This window comes from Echinops telfairi, unplaced genomic scaffold, assembly GCF_000313985.2.
Source record: "Echinops telfairi isolate 266 unplaced genomic scaffold, ASM31398v2 ScPeMD7_7457;HRSCAF=8495, whole genome shotgun sequence".
Classification (NCBI taxonomy): Eukaryota; Metazoa; Chordata; class Mammalia; order Afrosoricida; family Tenrecidae; genus Echinops; species Echinops telfairi.
In genome coordinates, this window is record NW_022111357.1 from 27,931,429 (window position 1) to 27,941,717 (window position 10,289).

Sequence of the window (10,289 nt, forward strand, 5' to 3'; positions counted from 1 at the left end):
GCCGCAGCTATTAATAACGCCACTGGTGGGAGGGTCACTTTAGGCAAGGCTGGGGTTACTGGGCGGGGTGGGAGGGCCTGCTGCCAGGCAGCCGGCCAGTGGGCAGGGGAGGGGGAAATGACGGGGAGTTCTTGGCCAAGAGGCCTGTCCACCCGCCCCGTCCCTCCGTGGCCACCGTGTTGGGCAGCGGCTCACCAAGGACGTCCTTCCTGTGCAGAAAGGACACCTTGCGCAGGACGGCCATCCTGGTCTTCTCCAGCCCGTCCTTGGTCCCGCTCTTGGCGGCCTTCATGAGCTGGGTCATCTGAGTGGAGGCAGAGGGCTCATCAGGGAGCTGCAGGAGGGCCCGGGGCACCTGCCGCCCGGCACGGCTGCAGCAGCGGACACCACCTAGGCCCACTCCCTCCCGGGGAGGCCAAGAGGGCGCCCTGAGAAACGGCCTGAAGCAGGTGCCCCGGGGAAGCCAGGCGAGAAAGAGGACCCAACCTAGTTTTCCCCTTCGGGGCAGACATCAGGTTGAGGGCATGGCCCAGCACTGTGGGCCTGTCACCAATGGCATGGCACTGGGGTCCCACTGAGGCCTGGCACTAGGGAGGGGCAGGGTGGGGGTGCACTGGGAGAGTGGCATCGAATGTGCCACTTGGGGGTCACATGGGGGTGAGAGGTGTGGCACTGGGGGAGCACTGGGAGATGGCACGAAGCATGGCTCTGAGGTGTGACCGAGAATGGCACCAGGACATGGCACCTGGAACAAGGCTCAAGGCCTTGGCTCTAATGCCAGCTCCCCAGAGGCCTGGAACCTCACTCAGTCTTTGTTCCCTCGGGCCAAATTAGGGAAAGCACCCCCGTGCCCGAGCAGGTCTGAGGCGAGGGGCTGAGACAGGCCGGCCCACCGCAGCACATGCCCACGCGAAGTTCCACAGTTGTCGGACTCAGAGGTGAGCCCGCTCCCTGAGCCCCAAGCAGCTCTGTGACTGCGTCCCGTCCCACGCGGGAAAAGATGAGAAGCCTGGAGATCCACAGAGCAACGCGCCACTCCCTCCGTGGAGGGCGGGGCAGGCCCGGCCTGTGGGTCCCATCGAGCAGCGAGCCAAGCAGAGCACGAGGCGCCCCCCAGGGGGACGGGCACCCTGGGCCACCGGTGGGGGGCTGCGGCCTGGGGAGAGAGCTGCTGCCCCCGGAAGGCATTCCTAGCCCCTCTACATTCAAGACCACCAGGGGGTGCCTGAGGACAGGGATGTCCTGGAGCTGGGCCACCACCCTTGAAATGCAGCCCTTGCAACTGAGGAGCCAAGTGCCTAATGCCCTTTCCCCTCCGCTTGGTGAGACGCAACAGCCACGGGGCTGCCAGAAAGCCCGGTGGTTCCGGGGAAACCCTCTGCCCAAACTCTGCTGAGGGTGGGGACCACTCACCTGGAGGCACCCTCTGCTCATACTGTGGTTCCCAGCAGCCCCTAGGCTTCTGACTTTAAGGGTGGAGGGAGGGAGTTTTCTGGGGACCCCCAGGGGCCTGGCTGGGAAGGTGGCTGATGGCCCTTTGGGGACAAGGCCAGCCCTCTGCTCTCTGGAAGGAGCAGCGGGCAGAAGGGGCAGGGCCCCGCGCCTCCTCCATCTCTGACACACTCTGCAGCAATGGCCCTGGGCCTTCGGGGGATGCGTGTTCAGGAGGAACGTCTTCCCAGAAACTGCACCCAGGAGCTCATCTCTTCTGGGGGGGTCACTCTGAAGGGCTGACCTGTGAGCCTCCAAAAATGGTCTGTAGGCAAATACCCAGGACAGGGACCCTGCACTCCCACTGGCGTCCACAGTGTTGACTCTTGGGCTAGGCAGGGACTTCCCCTGGGCCCTAGGGGCAGAAGCTCCTAGTGTTAGGCTCTCCCAGAGGTGCCCCAGGCTCCAGCCTCAGGAGGCCCCTGTGGGGGCAGAGGCTCCCTCCTTCCCCCTTAAAGGCTAGGGGCTGCTGACTCAGCATTGCTGTCAAATGCGGGTCCTTCGACCTTGGCGTTGGGTGGGCTGGTCTGAACCCCAGCTCTGCCACGGGGTGAGCACTGCCTGGTCCTCACTGGCCCCCTGGCATCAAGCAGGAGGGATGACGGCTGACTCCCGGGGTTTGGCACGGGAGTCCATGGGCGGTGTGCAGAGGACAGCCCCAGCCCCCGTCTGCTGATGATCCACCGCTCACGTGGGCGGGGCCTTAGCTCATCCTCAGAATCCCCCAAGGTGCCCCACCCCCACTCCTGCTCACAGATGAGGAAGCCAAGCTGGCCGGGCGTCACACAGTGAGGAAGTGGTGGGGCCAGGACTCAGTGGCCACAGTAGGTGCCCGAGGCTCCCGTGGGTACAGTCATCATTAGAGGAGGCCCGTCAGAAAGAAGGGGCTGTTTTCTCACCATGACTTCCTCATTGTGGATGGATCTCCGGACAGCGTGGAGGGGGAGGAGCTACCTTTGTCACCAGTGTTGGGTTTTCCAAAGTGTCCCGGGGTATGCTTACATATGCAGTTTCCTGGACCCCACGGAGCCAGCATCCCTGGGGGTGGAGCTGGGAAGCTTCGTTCCACAGCCCCCCAGGTGCCTCTGCAGGCCCTGAGGTTGGAAAGCCCACCCAGGAGACCCCATGCGCAGCTAGGGGCGTCCTTGAAGGTAGGGGCTGGGGGAGATAAGCAGGAACACGGGACGGACAAGCTGGTTAAGGCACTGGCCGGTTCCCACACAGATGTGAAATGAGGCCGGGTCCCAGGTGCCACGGGCAGCATGGGGACTTAGGGGCAGGTGACAGGGCTCAGGCCCGCCCACCACAGCTGGGAGCAGCAGGAAAGGCCTCCTGGGGGCAGCTGCAGCTCAGAGTGGCCTCCACCGATGACTTGGGAGGGACACAGACAATACCTTACAATCGTACTTGTGCTTCAGCTCCTGCATGTCTCTCCCCCCAACTCTTAAAGCCAAGAGGTCTCTCTTAGTCCTGGCGCATCTCTCCTTGAGCCTAGTCAGGTCTGGAGAAAGCTGGAGCCCCCAAGCGGCCAGGCAGAAGGAGAGCAGGTGAGCGGAGCAGGCGGACAGGGAGGAGACAAAACACAGACAACAGAGGAGAAAGGAGACTTCGGTAAAGTGGCGAATGGACAACTCGGGGCAGGTGGGATGTGGAGGCGGGGAGGGCCAGGGCCCAAGCAGCCGAGCGTCCAGGCTCCTGCCCGGTATCTGCTCCAGCAGTGTCCAGCCCCAGCCTGCCAGGCAGCCGGGGGCTGTCTTTGCAGCAGGGAATCCTGGCTGCGGGGGAAGAGAGGGGAGAGGGCAGAGGCCCAGCCTCCCTCCCTCAGTGGAGGAGAACCAGGACTGTGTCTGGGTCACATCCCCAACCCCAGGGCCAGCATAGAGCCTGTCACACAGGACGTGCTCAAGAAGTACATGGGATGGATGGGTGGATGGAAGGACGGACGGACAGGTGGACGGCAAATGGATAGATGGATGGATGGATGGATGGATGGATGGATGGATGGATGGATGGGTGGGTGGATGGATGGATGGATGGGATGGTTGGGCAAGGGGACAAACGGATGAGTGGGCAAATGTACAGAAAGGTGAATGTGTGACTGGCTATCTGGGCAGACAGATGGCTGGAAACGCAGAGTGGGTGAACAGATGGATGAGTAGAGGCAGAAGCAGATGAGTGGGAGGGTGGGTGAATGGATGGGTAGTAGATGGCTGGGCTGATGAGTGAGGGAGAGAAAGGATAGAGGGATGGAGGCCATGCTGTGCTGGTGAATATCTAACAGCTTTCTCCTGAAGAAAAAGAGCCCTGCCTTATACAAGAGTGGATCAAGGGTTTCTGAGACAATGGAGTGGAAAGACAACGAACGCATCAAGAAGTTCATTCGCAGGACAATGGAGTGGAAGCGATAAGGGAATTTTTCCATAAACCTTTTTGAAGGGCCCTCATGTGAATACTCTCACCATGGTCAACTTCAAGCTACCCATGTAACTTCACTGGACAGAGGTGGAAAGAGCCGACTGGTTCTTAGGAGCTAGCGCACGCTGGCTCCAGTTCACCACTGCAGTGAAGGTGGACGGAGGAGTGGGTAGATGGATGGCTGGATGGACAGATGAGTGGGTGGGTGGGCAAGACTTCCGGGAAGATGGATGGACGGATGAAGAGAAGATGAGCAGATAGACGTTTACATGTATGAGTCCTTAAAGAACAATGATCATTAGTAAAGAGTACCCCTTCGGAAATAGTAGACAAATAACAGGATCGAGAGCAGGAGCTCTGGAGGCTGGCAGGTCTGCCTTCAAACCATTGCTGCTTGCTTCACAAGCTCCTCTACCTCGCAGAGTTGCGGCTCCTCGGCAGTAAGTGGCCGGAGCAGTGCCTACACCACAGCGTTGTTGGGAAGATTAGCACGTAATGAAAAGTACCCAGCAAGCCAGGACTTAGCAGGTGCTCTACCATGGAAGCCATTAGTATTGTATCTTTCCGATTGTAAGTGGTGTTGGTCTATGAATGCACGGATGTACGGGTGGATAGATGGGTAGGTAGGTGGGGAGATGGATGAATGGATGAGAGGGTGGGTGGGGAGATGGAAGAGCAGAAAGAGCACATCACGTCACCCCTCTGGGCGTGTCCTGTGAGTTCTCTCAGCACCAGAGTGACTCTGTAATGCCCACCGCAATGCCCACCTCTCTGGGGCATTATAAGGAAATGGCATGAAACCATGCTGTGAACCGTACCACCAGGGGACAGGACTCCCCATGAGAGGCACCCAGACCCCTGGGAACCTGGGGGATTTGTTTCACCGGTAAACAAGATCAGCACAGGGAAACAGCCAGGGCCGAGCCTTCTCTGGGGCCAGCGGCATGAGAAAGTATCAGCCTCAGAAGCTGCTTGCTGAGCTGGCCGGCTGGGAGCAGGGAGTGAGAGGCCGAGGTGGGAGCTGGCATTCCTGTGCCAGCCCACAGGTTCTGTCCCTATGAAGGGATGACAATCAGAAGGTTGAAGCGTTCGAGGCAGCCTGTCCCCTCTGGAGAACAGCCCCACTGCTGACGCATGGCGGCCAGCAGGACCCCTATTAACCTAGTGGGACAAGGGGACTGCTTTCACCTGGGCCAGGTGTTTCCAGGTCAGGAGGTCTCTCTGCCGACCTGGGTCTCTGTCTAGAACAAAGGTCTGCAGTCCAGGACTGGCCTCTCAGGGCGTCACCAGTTCTCTGGTCATTGGGCAGAGGGCTGGGCCCATAGTCAGACATGGACAGGACACAACATCTCCCCGGACCTTGCGACTGACTGCCCCACAGCACACACAGCACAGAGCCAAGCAGAGGGAGCCCCAACACAGCGACCGCTGCAATGCCAAGCAGAGGACCAGGTGCACCCCAAGCAGCTCAGGAGGCAGAGCCCTGCAGGAGACCCCAGAAAAAAGGCCTTCACGCAACCGCATCTCCAGGGGAGTCGGTCTGCTGCTGAGGGAGCGGACAGGATTCGCACCCCCACAGCCAGAGAAGGCGTCAAGTTAGCACTCCCAAGACCTCTGCCACACTGTCTGTCTGCTGAGGAAGGGTCCAAAGCCCCCAGCTCAAGGGCGGAGAGACATGAGCTCACAGACCCCCACCAAGGACGCTGCTGCCCCAGGGCCAGGCCACGGGTGAGCTCCATCCCTGTAGTCCCCAGAGTGTCCGCTGCGGGCAGAGTGCTGGCTAACAAGCAGGCTGTGGGGCCTCCGCCCAGTCCCCTCTGCCGGGGAAAGAGCCATGGGAGAGCCAAGGGCCTGGGGCCAGAGCCTAGAGGCCACGTGGTCCCACAGTCCAGAGTGGGGCTGGAGGCATGAGTCCTGCCCACATATCAAGAGAGGCCTGGGGGTTCCAGACCCACCTCCCTTCAGGGTGTAAGAAGCAGACACGGGCTCTTCCCAGAGCACCTTCCTCCTCTCCTCCTGCCTCCTCCTCAGGGCCCCAAGGCTAGCCCCGTCTCAGATACGGGTCCAGGCAGCAAAGCCTTCTCTCCTTAATCCCAGCCGGGCTCCAGACACAGCCGCTCTCCGTGGGCTCGTGCCTACAGAAGAGCACTTCTCTGTCTTTCTCACCAACTGTTCACAGCAGGGACATCTTCCTAGACCTCGAAGCTCTGGTGGGTCTGCACCGGGTCTTCCTACTGCTATGTGGCCACGCCCAGTCTGAAGACAGGACAGGGCCCAGGGCAGGTGCACCATGAGGCCCAGACCGGGGAGGCTCAGACCCAGAGACACCCCCCCCCGGGGATTTGGGGAGCCATCCTGGTCAGAAGAAAAGCTGCTTAGAACTCCAGGGATGGGCACTGCACATCACCATCCTGCTGCCAGCGAGGATCTGCCCAACCTCTGGGCAGGAGGCTCCAGGGTCAACCATGGAGCCTTCCCTCATAAGGCCAGAGACAGCCCCTGCCCAGCCACAGCCCCAGGCAGGGCCCCCCTGTCTTCAGCAGGGCTGGCCACGGGGGCAAAGCTGTTCTGTATCAGCTAAAAGGAGCCTGAGAGGCACCCAGCCACCTCTGGTCAGGCAAGGCCAGCAGAAGCTGCCGATCTCAGCGTGGATGGAACTGCCTGCTAGTGGCTTCTCTAGAACAACGAATGGGGAGGCACAAGCAGGGGCACCGCGGAGGAGGAGGAGGAGACGGACTTTCTGCCCTTTGGGGCTTCGGAACTCTGTCCGCTGAGCAGAAACATCCGAAGTGGCTCTGTCTCCCCTTGCCCAGGCATGGAGGGGAGGGTGTGCCTGAGGGTTCACCTGAGAGGGCATCCTTTGGGGAAGGGACACCTAACAGGCTTGTTCCCCATGCCAACTCGGATTGCTGGGTCAGGACACCTGGTCTGATGTTGGGAAGAGCTCAGGGCCAGCTCTGATCCCAACGGGAAGGACTTTGTGACGGTCCATGGGGTCTGCTACAGATCACTGCCATCTGGATGCCCATCGTCGTCGGCCTGACCCTCACCGCCCACCCCCCCCCACGGCCTCGGAGGGAGGCGCCCAGCCCCTCACCTTCGGCTGGAAGGAGCCCCGGTGCTTGGCGGGCTCAGCCTCAGGCTTCACCTCTTCCCCGGAGTCCTCGCTGTAGCTCTCAAACTCGCTGGAGCTCCAGCCCAGGTCGTCCGCTCCCCGCGGCGCCCCGTCCGGGGGCACACCCTCAAACAGCTTCCTCTCAGCCCCTGCCAGCCAAGAGACAGCACTGTGAGCACAGGCCCAGGTCCAGTGGGAGCCCGGGCGGCAGAGGACGGAGCAATGTCCACCTCGCAGAGACAACACCGAGAGCAGTGGAGGCCGGTGCCAGGCAGGCAGGGCTTCCCTCCTCTTCTCGGTACTGTGGGCACGCTGGAGGACCTAGGTCAGCAGTTCTCAACCTGTGGGTCACAAACCCATGGGGTCGAACGACCCTTTCCCAGGGGTCACCTAAGACCATCGGAAAACACATCAGGTCTTAAGAACTGAGATGTCCACCCACATGCAGATACGCCCACCTAAGAGTACCCGGCATGAAGACTGTTACCCATGCTACACCATGCTGCAAGAAATAATTTCATTTATTTGTCATCTACCTTGCAAGTCTGGCTAGACCAGAGGAGGTACACTGGTACAGATAGGAACTGGAAATACAGGGAATCCAGGGCAGATGATCCCTACAGGACCAGTGGTGTGAGTGGCAATACTGGGAGGGTAGAGGGAGGGTGGGTTGTAAAGAGGGAACCGATTACAAGGGACTATATGTGACCTCCTCTCTGGGGGACGAACAACAGAAAAGTGGGTGAAGGGAGACGTCGGACAGGGCAAGATATGATAAAATAATAATTTATAAATTATCAAGAGTTCATGAGGGAGGGGGGAGGGGGAAGGGAGGGGAAAATGAGGAGCTGATGCCAGGGGCTTAAGTGGAGAGCAAATGTTTTGAGAATGATGAGGGCAATGAATGTACAAATGTGCTTTACACAATTGATGTGTGTATGGATTGTGATAAGAGTTGTATGAGCCCCTAATAAAATAATTAAAGAAAAAAGAGTTGTATGAGCCCCTAATAAAATAATTAAAGAAAAAAGAGTTGTATGAGCCCCTAACAAAACGATTTTAAAAATTCATTTAAAAAAAGAAAGAAAGATTTCACGGTAAAGAATTAAATATTGTTTTTGTGATTCATCACTTTGCTTTAATGATGTTCAGTTTGTAACAATGAAAATACATCCTGCATATCAGATACTTACATGATGATTCGTAACAGTACCAAAATGACAGTTATGAAGTAGTAACAAAAATAATTGTATGGTTGTGGGTCACGCTGTATGAAAGGGTCGCAGCATGAGGAAAGTTTAGAACCACTGCCCTCGGTCAAGTCCTGCTTTGGCCCTGAGCTCCCCCTCTGGGCATTCCAGGCAAACTGGAGGGGAAATGTGGGGAGAAGGAGAGCCAGGATCCAGCATGGGGTGCAGCTGGCCCAGAATCCAAGAGCCTCCCTGCTTCTCCCAAAGCCCCAAGAAATGGCTTGGAAGATAGAAACTGTGGACCAAGAGCTGGGTGGGACCCTCCACTGGTGTGGAGGACACACCCCACAAAGGCCGTAGGACTGCCTGCTGGGGTTCTTCTCAAGTTGGGGGTGGAAGGGCCCTTTCAGGCTGAGGTGGGAAAGCAGTGACCCAGGCCCAGCACTGGGTCCACTGAATGGCTAGGATGCCCCAGGAGGTACTCTAGGGCCCTGGGCTTCCAGGTCCTCATCAAGGACCCAGAGATGTCCTGCAAGCCTCACAGAAGACAGGTGCGGATGCAAACACCTTGTCAGCCCAGAAGGCCACGCCCAGCCCTAGTATCAGAGCAGCTTCCTGCAATACGGAGCTGAGCTGCTGCTGGGCCCCAGGGATGGACTGCCCAGGAATGGACGGTCCCAGGGATGAACTGCCCAGGGATGGACTGCCCAGGAATGGACGGTCCCAGGGATGAACTGCCCAGGGATGGACTGCCCAGGGATGGACGGTCCCAGGGATGGACTGCCCAGGGATGGACTGCCCAGGGATGGGTGTGCCCCACATAGCTGCTGATCATCGCTCACCAGGGGTGGGGTTGGGGGGCAGCGGGTGAGGGCACTCTGAGTGGGCTGTGTCTACAAGCTCAGGGCTTAGGGGAGAGAGGATGGGGCAGGAAGGCTGGCAGCCAAGGAGCAGCCCAGGTCTAGCACAGAGGCCTCGCAGGAGAGACAGGTCCAAGTGAGGAGGCAGTGGATGGGTGGTTATTTTTAAACAGCAGAAAACAGTGACTAATGGCCCTGGGGAGTGGGGCAGCTGGAAGCAGACTTTGCCTTTAAAGGGCTGGGCTGATGGTCCATTACTGCCCGGGGTCAGAGGGGTGCACCTGGGACAGTCCCCAGCCTGCCCATGCACGGGTACACCCACAGGACTTCTCCCTGGAGCCTATGTGTCAGCAGGAAGCAAATCCCCATTGCTCCCATTAAGCAGATGAGACAATAGGGGCCCAAGAAGCTGATGTGAGCCAGGCTGGAGAGGGAGTAGGTGCAAGGCTGCAGGCTTCTAGGCCAGTGCTCCCGACATGTGCCACCTGGCCTTCCTGGGCCAGCCCCATGGTCTGCACCATCACCCTTCCATGCCAGCAGGCCTGGCTGTCCCCAGGGGAGACCCGCTCCTCCTTCCCACCACCCTAGAGTGGTGTCTGCAGGCTCGGGGCAGGGACGAGGACTCAGGCTGTCTGACTCCCGGGATACCTGCCCACCACGGCCTCACTGTAAAACCCGGGGGTAGCAAGGACATGCCCTGTCCTCCCAGACCCCAGGTGAAGTGAAGACTCCGAACCAAGTAGCCGCCAGTCGCTTAAATGACTCACACGAGAAAACCCACTGGCAGCCGGCTAAGTCAAATTCCCTGTGCCCTCAGCTACGCAGACCTCCCAGCTCTGAGACCCACTATCTCCCCACCCAACACGCCTCCCCTTCCCCACCCCCGACTCTGTGGAACCTCAGCAGGGAAACGCCCAGGGGGTGAGCTCTGCCTAGGGCTCTGGGGACCTGGGGCCTTGTCGTGGCCCCTGTGTGGCCCCGCAGTGGGAGTGCTGGTCAAAAAGGCTTTGTCAAAACAGAAGCAAGAGGACACTCAGAGTGCCACGGGGCAGCCCCCAGACCAGGTGGGGGAGTCCCTGCAACAGGCAAGAGGAGATGCCACAGGGGCTCAAATCCTGCCTGCGTGCCAGGACGCACACACACACATATGCGCGCGCTGAGTCTCTCCAATGTGCCAGGGCCCTGCCCTGCTGAACTCACAGGGCTGGTAGGGCAGAG

At 59.3% G+C, this 10,289-nt stretch overlaps 1 protein-coding gene across 1 annotated transcript in view; it reads right to left on the reverse strand.

Annotated features, from left to right (window-relative positions):
• Positions 1–10,289, reverse strand: part of ARHGEF10L (Rho guanine nucleotide exchange factor 10 like) — a 160,968-nt gene that overhangs the window by 75,036 nt on the left and 75,643 nt on the right. The window contains exons 7-9 of the mRNA XM_045298944.1: positions 7,004–7,170; positions 2,886–3,002; positions 196–304 (exon numbers count right to left, since the gene is read on the reverse strand). Coding sequence (XP_045154879.1) covers positions 196–304; positions 2,886–3,002; positions 7,004–7,170 — 393 coding nt within the window. The remainder of the gene's footprint in view (positions 1–195; positions 305–2,885; positions 3,003–7,003; positions 7,171–10,289) is intronic.